The sequence below is a fragment of the Nyctibius grandis genome, chromosome 27 (assembly GCF_013368605.1).
Source record: "Nyctibius grandis isolate bNycGra1 chromosome 27, bNycGra1.pri, whole genome shotgun sequence".
Lineage (NCBI taxonomy): Eukaryota > Metazoa > Chordata > Aves > Nyctibiiformes > Nyctibiidae > Nyctibius > Nyctibius grandis.
In genome coordinates this window covers 255,408-274,956 of record NC_090684.1, presented here as the reverse complement: position 1 = coordinate 274,956, position 19,549 = coordinate 255,408, and the positions used below count along the sequence as shown (strand labels likewise).

The following is a 19,549-nucleotide window of genomic DNA, read 5'->3' as shown; positions in this document are numbered from 1 at the left end:
TTTCTTGAGCTTTCAGTTTAATTATTTCCCATGTATCTGGGCTTCTGTCTCTTCTTCAAGCACGTAACAACTCTATAGCTTGTCCTGCTTCACAGCGGTGTCCTCTTTTGGGTCCCTTCAAAGAGTTTCATTGCTTCCATCTTCACACATTTACCTCTGTCATGTCATATGTTCTCCTTCCAACTTTTTTTTTTAATGTACATTGCACCACTATGAGTTAAAAATCAGCACCAGAACTTCTCCTTTTATCTTTGGTACACTTCCTTCTACCCTTGTACTTTCCATCTCCAGATGATCCGTCATTTTGCAAATGACTCAGAAGTTGCGGAAGGTGCACAAAACCACCGAGGATCACAGTGGAATCCCCTGACCTCCGCACAGCACATCACCACACGTGGGTGAAAAGCCAGCAGTGATCATGTGCTCTCTCTCTGTCTCTATATTCAACATTCAATATGACGTTGAATTTAAGCTAACTCTGGAATTCTTAAGTTAAACTAAGGAAAAGCTTGTCTTCCTTTCAGGTAATTACACTGTTTTGCTTTCCTAATTAAAAAACAAAACCAAATTCCTATTCAATTAAAAACAAGTTTTTGTTACACAAAGAGGCATTCATACCAAACAAAAATATTTCAATAAAAATTTGTTTATCTCTACAGCCGACACTTCTGTCACCTAGAGCTGAACTTAGCAGAAACCATAAGCCAGGTTCGCCTCGCCTTTTTTATTCCTTTTTGTTTTCGTTTTTTTTTTTCCTCCCTCAAGCATAATAGATGTGCCGCATCTTTGGTTCTATTCAAAGCTGCCATAAAAGATATCATCTTTGACACCTGTTTCTTGTAACAACTTCCTACAGATGCACAGTATCGTAGGGAAGGAAACATTCTGAAAAGTAATTACGTCCAATACAACTAAAGATACAGAATCAACTAAAAAATGTAAGTATTATTCTAGTCCCATCATTCATCTTACTGTGACTCATTAAAAAGGCAATGTAATATTAACAGTTAACCATTTTGGGGTACTTACCTATTCTGAACTTGTGCAGCTGCAAAATTTACATAATTCTTCTTCTCAAGAAGTTTGGCCAATAGGTTCTCAATTGCACCTTTCTGGTTCTGAAATGCTTCTTCCAGAAACTGATACCTTTTCAACATGCAAAAGAAGATATCAATTACCAAGAAGCAACGTGCTGAAACCAAGGGTTCCCAATTTAGACGTAAAGCTATAAAATGTCGAAAAAAATAGGACAAAACACACAGAAAAATCAAACTATATGTAGTTTGTATCAGCAAAATCTTTCAGTACTGATAAAATCCTCTGTAAGTGTCCAGAAGACTGAACCTCTATGGGTCATTTATTAATTCGAACTACACAGGGAGACAACACACTGCATTGTTTCACAAGGCAGCAAGCTATGGAACACCAGCTAAAGGAGATACAGAAACTTCAGAGTTTGATAAATCATTTTGTTAACATTAGATGAGGAAAATGCACTAGTAGCTTAAAACACACATTAAATGATGTAAAAAAACCCCACTATCCCAGAAAAAATTTTTCAACGGAGATTATACTGCTCATATTTGACTGAACTGGTTTAATCTGAAAGACAATATTCCTATTAAATAAAACTTAATTTTAAATTTTTTTTAGGTACTTCCAAGTGAAGAACATATCATTCTCTTCCAAGTCCTACAACCAAACAGCTACTGTATCAAAGGCACCTTCCATTACTTCATCTGAAAAGAGTGCAAGTAGCTACATCAAAGGAAAACAATTAAATTAGTTTCATTTTCCTAACATACTATGCATCACAAAAGGAATTAACAATGCAACAAAAGCAAAATGGCTATGTTGAAAATGACAAGGGGAACTAAGTAGCTCCAGGAGTTTTCATCTTTTCTGCTCGACTGCTCAACTATCAAAAGATTCCCCCAAAACCCAGGATTCCTATCAGTCACTTGCCACTTCTTGTCTTTGCAGTAAGTAAACTTCATGCTTCTGAAATATAATTTGTTAACAAAAGGGAAAATTTAGGTTCCCAGAATGTCTTCCTTTCTTCACTACACTACATCCCAGCATTCAAATTGGCAGAGTGAAGCATCTCATAAGCTGCATTAGAAGCAACCTATACTACCTCCCAACCACAACTGAAAAGAAAGCAGGTCATCTTTTGTTAAAATCTAGGAGATCATCACAATCTAATCTAACAGGAAAAGACTGTTTGGATATATGATCAAATTTACAGTAATACTGTTTCTTGATTCAAATTACTCACGATTATGATAACAGAGACTTAGGGAAAGAGAACAGTATTCGCAACAGAAACAACTCTGCTCCTGTTCATTCAGTTTGTACCAGCAATAGACAAGTTTCAACTACAAGAGTTTAGATTCCTCAGCCTCAATGTCAGAATGTTAAAATTGTCTAAGAACAGTCTCAGGTTCTTGCAGACAGCATCACAAGATTTTAGGTACTATAATGCAAAAAGTAGCATTACTAAAGCCCAAAGGCCACAAAATTCGAAATGTTTAGAGATTTGCAGATTTTCTAACACTATTTTCATTAAGTTGAAAATCAGATTCCCACTTTAAGGAGGAAAAAAAATATCTACACTTACCTAGTACTGCTAAAATTTTGCTGTAGCTCCTGCTACTGCCAAAAGACTTTCTTTTTTTTAATATTTTATTGTACTTCTAGCTTCCAAAGTGTGTGGACTGAAAACTACCTGAACTAGAGGAATGGCACACCATTAAGCTGCTAAAAGAATGTCAGTTTTCTACAGAATCACCAGCAATTCTTTCACTTGAAATTCTGAACTGAACACTGGACCATGTTGCTACTGAAATGGTGATTCATCCTCCTTTGGTGCAAACTATTAGGATTTCGGGTAAGAAGTAAACAGGAGATTAAAATCAACTCTTGTTTCCACTTGGCATGATTTTCCTTCAATGATTTAGTGAGCTTCATAAAAATCTCAGTTGTACTTCATGGTAGACGAAGCAGTCGCCCTAATCATCTGTAATTGACATCTGCAGACAGAACAATTTTTAAAGAATATTCTGCAACAAAGCACGTTAACAGCAAAGTATTCTCTTCTCTTACTGGAAGAGAATGGATAAGCAGAACAAGATACATCTGTTAATAGTTAGCATCATGCGCAAAACAGATGCAAAGAAAGCAGCTATAAAGTTAGTTAGCATATGCTGGGAGAGCACGCTTTCTGGACGAGTCTGTCTTTCAGGATATTTATGATCAAGCCTATGAAAGAACAGAGCAGGAATATTCGAGGTTGTTAATATTTTAATAGTACTAATTTCAAAAGTGTAAGTTCTCCATAAGGCTGCTGTAGCAGTCTATGAGAGTAAACACTACTCTGGAAAAAAAAAGAAACAAACCACTAAATTCATCATTGCAACATATTGCCAAGCACCTTTACAGAGAAGTGTTACTTGTAGACTGACTAGGAAAAGCAGTGCTGCAGTCACTGATAAATACATATTTATCCCCAGATTCTCTATTGCAACACTGCAAAATACTTTTTCAAACATTCAAACAACTGTATTATGGAGCTGCTGAAGAGCAGGAAGTTTTAACAGATCTTAAGAGGTTCCAACTTTTTTCTAGCAGCTAAGAGAAAAGCAAGCTCCAGAGACAAAACCCATCATTTCTTTTTACATGGAATGAGGCAACTTTCAACAAACCAACTAAAAGCAAACAATTTTTCCCTCTGTACGAGAAAAATATATAAATCTATGAGGCAAAATTTATACCTTCCTTTACAAAATTACCCTAAATTGAAAGACTGCTGCATAATAAAATATGCCCTTTCAAAAAATTACCTCTTCCATGACTCACTATATCACTTTTGCTTCTTTACAGCGCCAGGTGTTCAGGGCTGTAGCAATTTCTATTCAAGTCCTCAATAGAGTGACAGCACTAGTAAATGCCAGGCAAGTTAACACCTTAATCTCAGCAAATCGCCTCAGATCATGTTGTTTTGAATCTGCTCTTAAGACACTTGACAAAGCTCAACCAACTGATCGCTTAAAGTGTTCAGCACTTCACCCAGGTGCTCCTTTGGAAGGGATCATTTCAGTCCAACAAAGAGTAAATACAACAGTATTTAATGACACAACTGTTTTAAATCAATGCCATTTCATCCTCAGAGAAAAGTGCACCACAGGAATTAAGACATGGTAATATTTGTACCTGTGTTCTTTGTGTTCCAGTAACTGACAGTCTCTGCATGTCAGCCTGTCACATGTTTCACAGAAAAGTTTTAACTGCTCTTGTTTGTGGACAGGACAGAAAACAGGACGTTGACCAGATGCTCCCACGGCCTCTGTTTTTAAAAATAAACCATTTTTTCATTTTAAAATAAAATTCAGACAACCTGAAGAGCAAAACAACTAGCTTCTGAGCTAAGTAACAACCAAGAATTTGGACAAAGACAACTACAGACTTGTATTATGGAGCTGCTGAAGAGCAGGAAGTTTTAACGTATCTTAAGAGGTTCCTAAAGTTACCGTGAACACGTTCTCATTGAAATATTTAAAGTGCCAGTGGGTTATAGCTGTTTCATTGTATTCAAAGAGAAGGATGAATTCCTCTTCTATCACAAACACTCAAAAGACACTGGCTCCTGTAAGAATGTAAAAACCGTACACAAGCACCAGGACCGTGTACACGTGTTTAAAGATTAAATTGCACGCAATTTCAGCTCTGACACACTGATGGATGGATCAAACCTCACAAGCTTTTGTACTGTCAAACACCCATAGGTTTTCTAAATTATCACTTCAAAACCTTTATAAACCTCATTAAGTCATATGCAACTGTAGTGGTAAATGCAAAGCAAACATTGCCATAGTTAAGAGTTACTTAAACCCCAGCTAAACTGCTTAATTCCACATAAGCAAATAACAGATAATGTCAAAAAATAGTTCCAAGTTTACTAAAAAGTGCTGCACAATCTTCTAAAGTTATTTTGAGATTAGCACAGAGGAAAGCAGCCTTTGGAAGATACAGCAGGTAAGGTTTAAAACATGAATATCCTCCTCAGTCTCCAATATTTCTGAAGCTGGTTATATCATGCAAGTTATTGTAAAGAAAGAGAGCTCATGAATCTACAGCTGATACTCATTAATAGAAATTAATTAATTAATTACATCTCCAGGGCATATCTTAGAGTCTAGCAAGAAAGAACAGAATGAGCTCTTCTGAAAAAATGATGAATAGTCATTCCCCACAATCAAGAGAGTTACTAAGGATCGCTGTACGTCAGGTCAAAGGAAGGCGACGTTCTCGCCATGTGCTAGCATACGACTACACGTGGGCTTCCACCTTCATCAACACCAACCTAAATTTCTGACAGAAAGTTTACTTTATTGAAACATTCATTTTTCGGTATCTCCTCATTCAGGTTAATAAAGGGGAAGCGGAGCTATAGTATCACCTTGACAGTCACAACATAGCATTCCTAATGAAAAACATTAGTAATTATTTGTAGGGCCCTGTAACTTGATTTCACCTTAAGTGTTTCTCGTCTACTAAGATTAGTATGTTTAAACTTAGACACGTAATATTTCTTATTAAACAATACCCATTACAACATACAGAGAAACCTCTCCTGCAAGTGAAATACGATCGTTGTCTAAAAGAACTAAGCTCAATAGCAAACTTTTAAAGTATTAATATGATTTTGACAAGAGTCGGCAGAAAGCAAAGCAGTGTTACTCCTTTGCAATGGTACAACAAAACAATAATGAAGATCTTAATGTATTTTAAATGAAGAGAGAGAGCAAAATGTCAAGATCTCTCTTCCTCAATATGATCAGTCTTCATACATATCCAGATTGTGTAGAACCTGTCTTGAAATCAGAACTTTTATCCCATTTACAAGTAAAATCATCTAAGCTAAAAATCCAGTTACCTTCTACCTGTTTTGAGAACATCTTCCACATTACTTCAGTAGGTTACAAGCGATATACAGTCAAATGATGGCTTAAGAATTAGCTTCTAATAAAGCTGCATGTCTAAACAAACGGTACACACACTTCACACATTAAATTTTGCTAACTGAAAGAGATATTAAACCTAAAACTCAAATTCCACATTTACTCAGCAATTTCAATACAACAGTAACATCATACTGAATATGACTATAAGCTTATCTGTATATACTTCTCTACTGGGAGAACTATAATTGCTCCTTACAACCAAGTACAGCAAAATGTATAATTTAATTTCCTTGGCCAATGGATAAGATTACCAATCTGTCAGTGCTCTCTATATTTCAACCCCCCCATTTAGTTATTCTACTAAATAAAAGGATTATTAAGAATGTGTCTAAATCCTTTCCAAAGACTGCAGTCTCATTCTGTTCCTTCTGTACTTAAGATATTTTTTACATTGGACATCAAACTGTACAAAGTATAGGAAAATTAGTCTAAAGTTTAGTTTTTCCTCTATTTTTAGAGCTACCAATTTTGCACTGGTAGCTTTTTACTAAACTTTTCCCAAATCTTTGGGGAAAGCCATACAGCTGGTTGTTACCTAAATAATCCCCCCTCTCTGTTTTTACATGTGCCAAAGAGAAAACATTTTTACTACAGGCAGGACTAAGCAATATCCAAACACTCACCTGAAGATACATCCTCTTTTTTTCTGATCATATGATCTTTAGTAAATTTTACTCGCTGATGAGCTTCTATGCAAGTCTTGCACAACCATTCCCCACACTCTACACAAAATCCGACAGCACTAGCATTATCTTCACAGCTTGTACACACCTGCAGAGGGAAACAGTCAGTCACCGTCATTTTTCTGGAAGCGTTAACATGCACAGAAACCAAACCAGCACGTGAGTTCTGGCAAGCAGGGAAGCGCTGTACCTGTTCTGACTTCTCATCGGAGCTGCTTGGTGTTTCTGACGTGTCTTTTACAAAGTAGTTATCCACCAGATCTATCTGCCTGCATTCTTGGCGGCATATCGGGCATCTGATGACACCAACTGCAAAGCACAAGAAGTTTCCCAGTTTTAAGAAAAAGAATGTGAAAACCAACATGCCCGGAATCAAAAGATGACAAGAATGAACACAAAATCCTCAGACCACTCATTTCACTGGGGTAAAGGAACAAATTCCACAGTTGACATTACCCTTAAGAAGCAGTCATTACCCATAGATAACAGGCTTCCCCAAAAATCCCTCACCCCAACAACAACAAAACACGAACAAAAAAACCCACAAACCACACACCCCCCTTCTTCAGAAAAGGACCCCTTACCTAGAATGAAGTTGTGGTAATTTCTATATCACACCTACGATTTCTTCCCGAAAAAATACATATTTTTAGCCAAGTCATTTATTCTCCCCAAGCAAATATCATTTCCTCCCTCCCTCATTTTAGTTTGTTAAACTCAAGTCACCTGTTAATTACTTTTTATAACCATCTATTGTCCAGTCTACCTCAAGACAAGCACTGAGAGGTGTGCCTGGATAGTCAGGTGTGACTTTAGTGATGTCCATGGAAATGTCAAAGTAGCAGAGTGTCACAATATTCTCCCAGATACGACAGAGGATGTTTCCTAACATAACCTGTTTCCATGAGGTCAGGAGGCAGATACGAACTATCTAAAGGTTTCAGGGTTTTTTCAAACAGAATTCTGCAGGGAAGGCTAATACCAAAGCATGAGTTGATGGCAAAAACCCCTCTCGTGCCAACTACACCTGCCTTTCTGCAGCACATACAACACTTTGCACATATACATGTAAATGTATACGTACACAGCTTTAACACTGGATATCAATTAGACTAGTTCCTTTCCAGTATCCTGCTTTGTTACTCTCTGTAATTGCTAAATTAGAGTTTTAAGTCCTCAGCAGAGCTGCAAATAAGTTACTACATGAACCAAATTGACATTTACAGATGTTCTATGAGCAACCTACATAAAAGGTTTGAAAACTTATTTACCGCTAAGGTAGTGGTTACCACTTTCTTCCCAGAAGTGTCATCTAGACTTAAATCAACTTCCTATACAATTTTACTGTGAATAGCATTTTCAAGGAGAAGCTTTCAAAGCGATTGGGTATTTTTATACACTAGGAACACTTGAAACAACTTTGAAAAGTAAGGGTAATTAAATGATGCTCAACTCCTTTGTGGATATTCAGTTAGAACAGTAGGACTTATTTCAGGGAGATTAATTACATTAGCAGTAAATTACCATTAATTTTTTCAAAGGCTAAAATTAACGATAGCTTCAGAACACAGAAAATTCATAGCAGAGCAACAACTATAATCCAACTAAAAATTGCCTGTCTCAGACCAAGCATGCTTCAAGAGCAGGATGTGAAAAATAACCAGTATTTCAGTACCTACATGTACAAGAGCTTTCACATACACAATGAAGCCTTCTCCATATGCAGAACCTTGAGATTTCTTACCACTGAAAGACAAAATTCTTTAAGGAATACTATATGAAAACAATCTATCAGTTGATGTGTAAATACTTACAGAAGAAAAATTTCAAACGTTTACCATTAAAACTACTGCATCTAAAACAGACCACAGCTAAACCTGATTTTTAGTGCTGTCTTGGATTAATCACACAAAATATTGCAGACAAAAGAAAAGGCAGCCCAAGATCTATAATCTTTACACAACGCAAAGTCAAATTCCACCCCCACAAGAACATCGTCAGGGATGGACCTGCGAAAACTACAGCAGGAATCAGCCCTGGGGAGCTGCCGGAGCCACTCAGCACCCCGGCTCTCTCCAGCACGCCGACAGGACTCCAGGCAGAGCCCGCAGAGGATGGAAACAGGAACTCCGGCCGTGTCCCGAAATCAGGAAGAGCTGCCCCTGCCCGCACGGGAGCCCACATCTCTGCAAATGAGGCTGCGGGTCACGACTGCGAGACCAAGCAAAAGCCACCAAGAAGAACATTCTGGTACGGCTCCAGCTCTCTGTGCAACTTCTGCTGAGGTTATCGCCTACGCTTCGCACTGGAGCAGAACACAAAGTACCTCAGGTGAAGAGTTTGTCAGAGCACAGAGAGGCGAGTAGCACAAATTTTACTATGCAACGTGTTGAACCGTTAGTTATACAACTGCTAGAAGTCCCATCTTCCTTAGATTGCACGTTAGACGTTCTTATTTGTCAAAGACTTTATTAACACTAATGAGAGTAGCACCTATGTAATCCTTTTAACTACTTACAATTTAGATAAAGCACACTAAACTAGACCACAGACATCAAACAATGTCAGAAAGCGCAAAACTGAAGTAAACTGAGGAGAAAAAGTAATTTTGTTTTCATAAAAACAGAAAGACTGCTAAAAAGCCTGCAACATAATCCAGCAGCAAATCACACTGGAACATATCAAAAACTTAAAGATTTCAAATAGAAGATGCTTTTAATCTACCATTGCCAACTAACACCTAAAGCTGCAACAAAAGTATTTTTCTTAATTGTGGAATTTTCTGAACCTTATTCTTTGCTCCATACCCACACTTCTAGAAATTCCCTTCTGGAATTTCATCAGAGACCATCTGTAGAAGAGCAAGGCTTCCTGAGCCAGTCAGAACTAAGCTGCTTCCTAGCCAAACCCACGTACCATCCTCTCGATCTGGTTCTCTAGTTTTAGTTGAGAAGCCGGCTGGGCGTCTCCAGCCCTGTAGCCCTGGAGTTAGAGAAAGGGGAAGTGGGGAGGAAGGGAAGGGGAACACAGTTACAACTCACCATGGAAACTTACCCACTGGCTAAAAACTTTACACTACAAAAAGCACTTTGCACTTCAGCAGCACTGTTCACTACTGTATCCCCTCCATCACTGGTGGACTAACGTACAGAGTCTTTCCAGTAGTTCAAAATTATAAATTGAAAGTATCTCTCAAAGTTTATTCAAATATTGAACCCAAACACTTTCATTCCTAAATATCCCTACTTACATAGTAAAATTCATATTTTCATAAGATCCAACTCCTTTAACATAAGCTCTGGTCCGTAATATGAAAATCTTTATCAATTCTTTAGTTGCTTCACGACACTGGAAGAGTACTAAAACCTTAAAACACGAGTATAAAAAAGTAAGTTTGACCTCACTTTCGTACCCTAAAATACAACGTTTGAAGTACCTTATGGACAAGAAGCTGAACAGCAGTCACCTGCGTGCCCTTCGGCAAGAGGTCAATGCACCCCGGGCTGCATCAGCAGGTCCGGGGCAGCGACCCTTCCCTGTTCAGCACCCCGGGAGACCACTCTGGGGTACTGGGCCCAGTCTGGGACTCCCCAGTAGGACAGACTGACAAACTGGAGCAAGCCCAGCAGTGGCAGCCAGATGGTGAGGGCCGGAACACACAACGCTGAGGTGAGGCGGCACCTCTCAGACTGCCCGGCCTGCGCCTCAACGCCGCCTGCAGCTACCCGAGCGGCGGGCAACAGGGCCGGGCTCTTCCGGAGGGGCACCGTCAAAGGACACATATTAACACACACAAGATGGAACAAGGCAAAACTTGCTTCAACATAATATATATCTTACATATTTACAAGGACAGTCAAACACTGCAACAGAGGCTCAGAGAAGCTGTAGAGTTGCCATCCCAGTAGACAGGCAGCACACAACTGGACAAGGCCCTAAAGAACCTCCTCTCACCAGACGTGCTCTGAGCAGGAGGTCAAGCTAGACACGTCTGCAAGTCCCTGCCAACCTATGCGATGCTGTGCTCCTTCAAGAACATTCATTTTAAAGAAATGGCTTATATTTTCTGCTGATATTTATGAGACATCAGTTAGCACTAGCCTAAAACTCTACCACATCATCCCCTGACTATCTAGTCATCAACCTTCTACAATCCCAATTATCATTCAGTGAACGGCATCATTTTAGACATCTGGTTTTAAACACACGTGTTTGTTTTGGGTTGAAACATGTCAGGCTGATTCCCAACACAAAAGTACTAAGTGACTATAACAAAATTTCAGATGTTTACATTGTTATAATGATGATAAAGCTTCACAGTTCAGGAAATATTTGCAAGCACTCATGCAATCTAATAACTCAAACTTCTGTGTTAAGTTCAAACTTGGCACATACGCAGCCCTCTAAGGCGTGAATCTCTGCCAGGTTTCGTTTAGTGGTTGAGAACACCAATAGCAGTTACTGCACGTGCATAATATTTGCTTCTCTCAGAAACGTAAGGCTCCAAATAAATTTTTCTGCATAGCCATACACCAAAACCCCTGTCCTAGTTTCAGTAATTAGACCTTGAAATAAACCCTCACAGGTCAAGTGAGCGACACAATCAGACTGAAATCTATCAGAATATAAATACATGAAAAAAAAAATTTAACTGTTTTCAAGGTCAACTCCTAATTCAGCTTTTTTTTTTTGACAAACAATCCTTGCTTCTACCACAACTGTAATGCATTGAACTGACAACATTATATTATATAAGGAAAACCAATTTATAGCAGTCACAGACATCAATTTTTATAAAAATAGCACATGCCTAGAATGTTCTCAGACAAAAATATTATTTTAAAATACACTATTAATTTAGACTGAAATTTAAGTTTCAGACCAAGATTTTTAGTAAGTCCAGAATACGAACTGAACATTTTTCAGGACAGCTCCAGCATATATTCATGACCCTCACTCATCAACACCAGAGAAAGCTAAAGAATCACGAGAGTTCAGATGATGAGTACTAACATTCACTGACATGGCCTGCATTTACATAGCTTAAGCAGTCTGTTTGACACAGGAATTTTCAGGTTTCTACACTGAAAATATAGTAACTACTCTCGAACTCAATTTAAGTGATACATCACATTCTCATAGACATCATACCTTTTTTATGTCCCCCTTCCAAAGCAAATTTAAAATAGTTACTGCGTAATTTAAGGTGTGATTAATACACAGTTTCTAAATACACAAACACTGGGTATGGGAGTTGAATTCAGCGTAAAAAAATACTTTACAATACTATATATATTATAGCACTCAGTAGTAAACGCATTGTTCCTCAAATTATACATACATGCACATTAACCAATCATGTATGTATCCCTTAGGCGCTCCGAAAGCGTCGTGCAGCTCTTTTTTAGTTTTTCAGCCTAACGAAGATTGCGACATTCACAAGGAGCTGGGAGAGCCACACGTTCTCTCTATTGAGATAATCTGCTTAAGAGAGATTGTAAATATCTCTGTGAGGCAGCGACATCTCAAAACAACCTATCTTCCCAGCAGCAGAAGCAGCACTGGGCGCATAAAAAGTTGTTTTGCAGTATGCGTAACCATCTGAAATCTCTAACTTAGAAATAAACGTTTTTCAAAACACTGTGACACAATACAAGGCAGCATTTTCTGGTAACCTATTCAACCTGAAAGGAAGAGTCTAGTCGGACAACTGAAACACCAGGCATTAAGAAATCATCTATCCACCAAATAAAATGCACATTCCGATGACCTTTAAGTCATTAAACTGAATAGGAGATGCTACTTTTTACATTAATTAAATAAATGACATAAAAATACATATGTTTTAAATACATAAAACCAAAAACTTCTAATTTTTTCTTCCAACATAAATGTAAACAGCAGCAAAAAAAATTCTTTCACCAGTGCAAGAGGTATGAACCTACCAGTTACTTATTTATAATACAGCAAACCACAGCTTTGGATAATTGTTTTAAACTTTAGTCAGTGTTTCTCAAACTTTTAGGAATTGAGACCATTCTTCTGCCTTCATTAGTGTCTCTCAAGGGAGCAGCAACAGGGTAGAAGAGATGCTGATACAGACCGCAAACTACTGCCTTCAAGCAGCCTGACCATTTTCTCCATGAAGCAGCATGCTTTCATCAGGGAAGGGTACTGCCACTCAGAGACCTGCTCTGTAGCTACCGGCCTCACCCTCAACTCCCCGTAAGTAGCTTCCACAGTTATTACCCAACACATACAGATATTTACTACTTTAAGTACTGACAACTCTTGCAGAGCAAAATCTGAAACTAATTAAGAGAGCAACCAGGAAAATATCAAAATAAAAACCCAGTTCTCTTCCACAGCACTTGTAATTCTCTTATCTAGATGTAGAGACACTGAAAAATAGCAGGCAAACTTAAATGTGTATAAAATAGTACAGCATGTAATCCAGCAGTGAGAGCCTGCAGTTAAGTATGACCTGCTTCAGGCAGAGCTATGGGTACCACTTCCCATTAATTCTTCCTCCATGGAAAAACACCTGCTCCTGGTTAAGGAGACTAGAGAAGCAGTAGAAGTGGAAGTAACACTCCACAACTACCCTAACCCATGCCAACAGGGAAGGAACCTGCATGACTAAGCAACATGGTACATCTCTGTATGTTGAGAATGTCCATTTTGTATCCGATTTACTGGTAAGCATTTCATGTGCCATTCAACTGACTGCATTTACAACGTGCAGAGAGAGCTGTTCACAAACCTGCATCTCTGGTTGGCCAATGTTTCGTTCTTAACTGACCTGCTGGGCCAACACACTTGTTCATGCAGACTTATGTACTGCTACAGATGGACCATACACACCGTTACCAGTGTACTCTCCTCAACCCTACACGCACATCTTGCTCACATCATCTAAAAGTTCTTGTTGCAGCAATCCAAAGACGAATTCTTATTTCACCAAAGTACACAATCAAGCATTCTTAAAACGTGTATAACAAGAATTGATATTACAGTTTATATATACTTCAGAAGCTACACTTTGTGTTGTTCCCACACTTGTATCCTAACAGACACAGCAGGATTCAGATAATCCTGCTAACTGCTAGTAAAATAAACCTAGCTTTCCAAGTTCTGTGTCTTTCACTAGCATAATAAAGCAAAACGTAGAATCTGGAATTTAACAAGAAGGATCACAAGACCAACTAAGTGCTTTAGTTAGTGCATTTATAAACTATATTTAATGCATCATCTTTTTAAAACTGATGGACTTTCTAAGACCACATCCTACATGAACCGCTTCTGAACAGTTTGGACGAAACAACCACTACCAAGCAGGTTAATTCCTTCACTGTGCAACACAGGAATGGCTTGAGTCCTCACTAAAACCAGAACAATGTCACCAAACACGGTCTGTTTGACCATAGGGCCCAGTTGAGACCTGCAAAACAACTTACCAGGGCCCTAGTTTGGTCTGTAGACCACAGCACGTAATTAAAAGAACCAGAAGCTTTTTGATTCCATCCCCGAACATATACAATAAAAAAATAAAATTCAAGCTGTGATTTCAATAAAACACCTGGAAGGAGCAGTTTACACTTGCTCCGTGGCACAAAAGTTATGTAAGTGTAGAGTACACAGGCAGAGAGTCAAGTGACAAACAGCACTGCGATGTTTTAACTCAGTCCACAGGAAACACGTATCTGCAAGCAGGTGTTCTACACACACCGTTTCCAACTGAGCGTGTAATACTATAACAACAATGAATTAGAGTTCACTTAGACAAGTTTTTTTCCAAGCGTTGCAGCACTGAGCAGTTGAACCCCTCCTCTGAGACACGCCTCTACTGCAGCAGCCCCGAAAGCCAAAACAAAACGCACAGCGCACTTCACACCGTCATTCCAAGAGCTTCCAAGTTTCAGCCGTCGCTTGAAAATACGAAGCAAGCTGCTGATGGGCGTCTACGACAGACCCCGGAGGAGCAGGGCAACAGAAGCACCGGCGGTCACGTACGCGACCGGTCCGGGTCCGGCTATCAAACACGGCCGAGAAAAGCCCCGGGTTCAAGCCCAGGGACACGGAAGCCGAGCGCTCGCCCGGTTCTGGGTGCCAGAACTGAGAACCCCGCGAGCAACGCGGGGAAACCCGCCGCGGGAGAAGCCGCCGGCCCTCGCCGCGCTCACCTTGCTGCACGTCGCCGTTGGCGCCGCCGGGCACGGGCACGCTGAGCTGGCGCTCGGGCTCGGGCAGGCAGCGCCGGCAGAAGGAGTGCAGGCACGGCAGCAGCTTGGGCTCGGCCTCCCGCCGGCTCTGCAGGCTCTGCGCGCACACGGCGCAAGTGTCCAGCAGCGAGAAGGGCCCCGGCGCCGCCGGCGTCAGCGGGGGCACCGGGCTAGGGCCCGGCCCTGGCGCGACACCGGGCCCTGCTGCCGCCTCGGCCTCGGCCTCCCCGAGACCGCGCTCCGCCGCCGCCGCGCCCGGGCTCTCCCGCTCCTCGGACGGCGCGGCGGCGGGCGCGGACGGCGCGGCGCCGGAGGGGGACGCGGCCCCGGGCTCCAGGCCGCCAGCGCCGCCCAGCGCGGCCTCGGCAGCCCCCTCCCCGCCGCCGCCGCCTCCTTTGTTTTCCGCCATGTTTCCTCCTTTGAACCCGACTCCCCGCGCCGCGCACGCGCCGCGTCACCACGCGCCGTGCGCGCGCCCCGGCAGCGGGCGGGCCCCAGGCTCGCGCAGGCGCGCTCGGGGCGGCCCGTCAGGCCATGCGCGGGGGCGCGTGCTCGGTCGTCGGGGGGCGTCCGGAAATACGAGTTGTTACGTTCATCCGGCCAGGGCGGGGCGCAGGCCTGTCACCGCACGGCGGGGTGAATCGCCATTGGCCGGCGTCGGCGGCTCCCAACCAATCGCCAGTGGGGGCCGGCGCGCGCGGCAGAGAGTGGGCCCCGCCCCCTGCGGACGCCTCTCGGGCGGGAGCGGCGGCTGTGGGCGGGAGGAAGGAGCGGGCCGGGCCGGGGCCGGGGCCGGGGCCGGGGCCGGTCGCGCCTGCGAGCGCACCGCGCTCCAGGAACCGCCGCCGTGGGCGCTGCGGAATGGACGGCGGGGACACCACGGGGGGAAGAGCCGAGAGCAGCACCCGGGCTGTGTCGCGGCCGCGGGGGCCAAGGCCCATGACCGGCCCCGCTGAGGAGCGAGCCGTCACGAAGGGCAGGAGCACTCCGTGCTCACAGCACTCACCGGGAGCCGCATCCCGGGGCACCGCCCGCTGTGACGCCCGAGAGCTCCGCAGGAGCTGACGATGGACACGTCTGGATCAGCAGACAAGCCGCAAGGACGCTGAGGTGTGATTGTGCTGCAAGAGCTACAAGGTACAGTCGCTGCTGTGCCACACGTGCGCTGGGCAACGAGGAATACGCATCGGCACGTACTGGGATGAGCCGTATCACACTCTTGTCGTGCATAAACCCTCTCAAGAAAACCCCCTTTTGGGCGTGCGCGGTGCCGCTGGGACGCCTCATGCGCACCAACACGTATTTACCATTGCAATGCCGTACGTTGTGCCCTGGCCTCTCTCCGGGGCTGGCAGTTGGGAATGCCACAACGCAGAGCAGCAGCCCCTTCCCCAGACACCGCCTCCCACACCGAATCCAAGTTTACACACATCAGCCCTGCAGTGCTCTTAAGCGGGTTTATTTGGCAAAGCCAACCTCGCTGGCAGCACTCAGGCTGTCTTTTCTATGTGAATCAGAAGCCACGCAGATGGCAAAACAGCGTTTATTAAAGGCATGGGGGAAAATGCAAACGTGAAACAGGGTTTTTTTAAGAGCTCCTACTTCAGGTATACAAAAAGTGAAACAATTCACAGTACATTTTAACTGTGCCCCTAATACATTTCAACGGGACATTTTGAGTCTACCCTGCCTCCTAGAATTTAAAACAAGAAACAATGAAAATACCTTTTTATCACCTTGCACAACTGCAACTAGAGGTGTCTACAAACACATAGCATCTCCAAAGCTTTTTGTGTTGTTTTTTTAACATATGCTGCAGTAAGACAGTAAGGATTAAGTCACTGGAAGTCTTGCTGGATATTCTCCTTGTTTGCTTCCCCATGCTGCTGTTTGATTTGTGAAATTTCATTTTCTAGCTGCACAATAGTTCGTTCAATCTCGTAATTTTTACTGACAAGAGAGACCCATCTGAAAGGGAAAAGAAATAAAAAAGCCTTAGTGTTATTTAACAATCCTCTGTTTTAAAATCAAAGACAATTACTGCTCTAAAGAAAGCACAAAGACACAAAATAAATCAGTATTTTTCTCAGTATGTGATAAACCTCAGTTCATATCGATGATAATTTGGACAACCACATCACAAGTAGTGATGAAAAGTAGTTTTTAACCCTGTTAAACCTTAACATACAAAGTTTAATTTACTAGACTCAAATCCACTCACTTCTAATATTTAGATAAAGAAGAGTTTAAGAAACAATTTAGACAGGCAATTTCAAGCAGCCAACGCGCCTTCCTTTTCACATCTGTTGCTCACTGATTCTCTCAACCACAGTAACTATTATGTAGACTTGAATTACAAATCCTTTAAAAGACTTTGTGCAAAGCAATAGTATTCATGTGATAACATCCTACAGTAGTACTGAAAGAACACTGATGCTGTGCCTGGAAGAATTTCAAGCAAAAGATATACTTGTGGAACAGTTAACAGAAAAATTCTAGATACTCACGTAGATTCCATTTCCCGTAGCTTAGCCCCAGCCGTGAGCTGCATGTTCTTTCGTTGCCAATTCAGATCTTGAATGTTTTTCCTGGGGAGAAAAATATCTATGTATTTTTTTGCCTACTTTATTTAAAATTTGTAATATCTGCTGCTAATTTTGAAATACACCTAATCCCTATAAGTAGTAACAGAAAACAGTCGTATAGCCAAGACTGTAACTACAACATAGATGGACAAATCCCAGTACAGGGCTCCTTTCAACTTCAGTATGAAAATGTGAAAAAGAATGACTCACCTCAACTTCTGAAGCTCTTTCTGGGCTTGTTCTATCATATGAACCAGGTGCCTAATAGCAGAATACAGGCAAAGCATTAGGAAAACATAAAATCGCTAGATCAGATGTCATAAAATCATATCCACTAGCTGATCAAGTTTCATCTTCAAGTTTGTTACTGTATGCTCATGCTATTCTGACGAGAATGCCACTGTAACATGACCCTACCTTATCACTCATCTAATTTTAATTCTAAAATTACCTGTAACAAATTTTCATTATTGTTTCCCCTACATAACATTGTTCAAGCACAGTTATTTTCACTTCCTGACGTATGTGCGAGCTAAGAGATCTTCTACCCGTCTCCCTTCTCCTAAGCGAAGCAACGCTTCGCCTTCTCTCAAAGGTAAGCTTTGCATTCCTTTTGTCTACACCTTTGTCTAAGGCTAAGCTAACTCTTCTTGAAAGTGGACATTAACCTTCTCTGCCTGAAATAGCCCTGGTGCTTCCTGCCGCCATACTGTCTACCATTTTTTTTGGCTTTTACAACAGGTTTATTAATAGTGGCTCCAGGCTGAGGAGGATCAGCAGTAAGTCACCTTTATTTCCACTACTGAGTTATCATTTCGCAGGCTATCATTAGTCCCTTTAGTTATCCTCAGTTAAAGCCTCTTATCACCAACTGTTACCCAAACAATAACTCACAAAATTCAAGATTGGGATGTATTGAAACACAGGCTGTTTCTTGGCCACGTGGAAGGCTCCTTCTCTTTCAGATCAGACTCCTTTTCTTCCACACATACCTCTCTCACAGGGGCTCCGTTACTCCAGGATACATTCTAAAGATCCCCACTGGCCTTACATAGGAACGCATGAGAAATACACAGAAACACACAGAAACTGACGTCAGAACTTCAGCCAGGTCCGGCAAAGCCGACGAAGGCCTTACTCGTTGTACACCTTCCAGGCGTTACAGCCGCGCTGCGACATCAGCTCCAGGTTCTCGATGCGGACGGCCTGGTGCTCCAGCTGCGCCATGGAGTTGTTCACACACTCCTGCCACGCCGTGATGTCGTTCTTCTGGCCGGAGGACGGCGCCGGCAGCTCGTACCTGGAACAGGCCGCCCGCCCGCCTCAGGAGGGGGCCCTGGCGGGCACCGCCCCCCGCTCCCGGGCCGCCTGGGCTCACCTCTTCATGCTGAGCAGCTCGAGGGGCTGCCGGGCCGCCAGGCGCTCGAACTCGTTCCGCATGATCTCGGTCTGCGGAGAGAGCAGCGGTGAGGCGGCGGGGGCGGGGGGGGAGGGCCGGGTCCGGGAGGCCGCCGTGCCGCCTCACCTCGAAGGCGCTGTAGTCGTGCGCCGGCAGGTAGCTGAGGTAGTTCTTCGTCGGCCGGTACCGCCGCGTCTCCTCCTCGACCAGCGCCGCGGCCTATCGCACACGGGGCGTCAGGCGGGACCGCCGCCCGCCGCCCCGGGCCGCGCCCGCCGCCCCGGGCCGCACTCACCGCCTCGCGGACGCCCGGCGCCTCGTAGCCCTGGTCGAAGTAGGGCAGCGCGTCCACCACCACGTCGCCGGCCACCAGCCCCGGGCCCGCCATAGTGCGCGCGGCCCCGGCGCTCCGCCAAGCGGCGCTGCTGCAGAGCGCCTGCGCGCCGCGGCCGACGGGAGCCCGCAGGAGGCGCAGCGCCGGCCCCGCCCCTCCCCTCCAGGCTCCGCCTCCGAAGGCCTCGCCACGCCCCCGGCCCGCCCCACCCCTCGCCACGCCTCGGGCCCGGCTCCACCCCCGGGTCCCGCCCGCCCCCGCCCCTCGGGCCCGGCTCCACCCCGGCCCCGCCCCTCCACGACC

At 43.4% G+C, this 19,549-nt stretch overlaps 2 protein-coding genes across 2 annotated transcripts in view; both read right to left on the bottom strand.

Moving 5' to 3' along the window:
• Positions 1–15,337, bottom strand: part of TRIM33 (tripartite motif containing 33) — a 32,541-nt gene extending 17,204 nt beyond the window's left edge. The window contains exons 1-5 of the mRNA XM_068419255.1: positions 14,890–15,337; positions 6,897–7,015; positions 6,647–6,794; positions 4,213–4,345; positions 1,030–1,146 (exon numbers count right to left, since the gene is read on the bottom strand). Of these exons, the coding sequence (XP_068275356.1) occupies positions 1,030–1,146; positions 4,213–4,345; positions 6,647–6,794; positions 6,897–7,015; positions 14,890–15,337 (965 nt within the window). The remainder of the gene's footprint in view (positions 1–1,029; positions 1,147–4,212; positions 4,346–6,646; positions 6,795–6,896; positions 7,016–14,889) is intronic.
• Positions 15,338–16,455: 1,118 nt separating this feature from the next.
• BCAS2 (BCAS2 pre-mRNA processing factor) lies at positions 16,456–19,361 on the bottom strand. Its single transcript, XM_068419338.1, has 7 exons — positions 19,208–19,361; positions 19,039–19,131; positions 18,892–18,962; positions 18,652–18,813; positions 17,724–17,774; positions 17,436–17,516; positions 16,456–16,896 (listed from the first exon to the last, which is right to left on the bottom strand). Exons 1-7 carry the CDS (start codon positions 19,298–19,300, stop codon positions 16,767–16,769), a joined length of 681 nt encoding a protein of 226 aa, XP_068275439.1. The 5' UTR covers positions 19,301–19,361; the 3' UTR covers positions 16,456–16,766.
• Between the last annotated feature and the right edge of the window lie 188 nt (positions 19,362–19,549).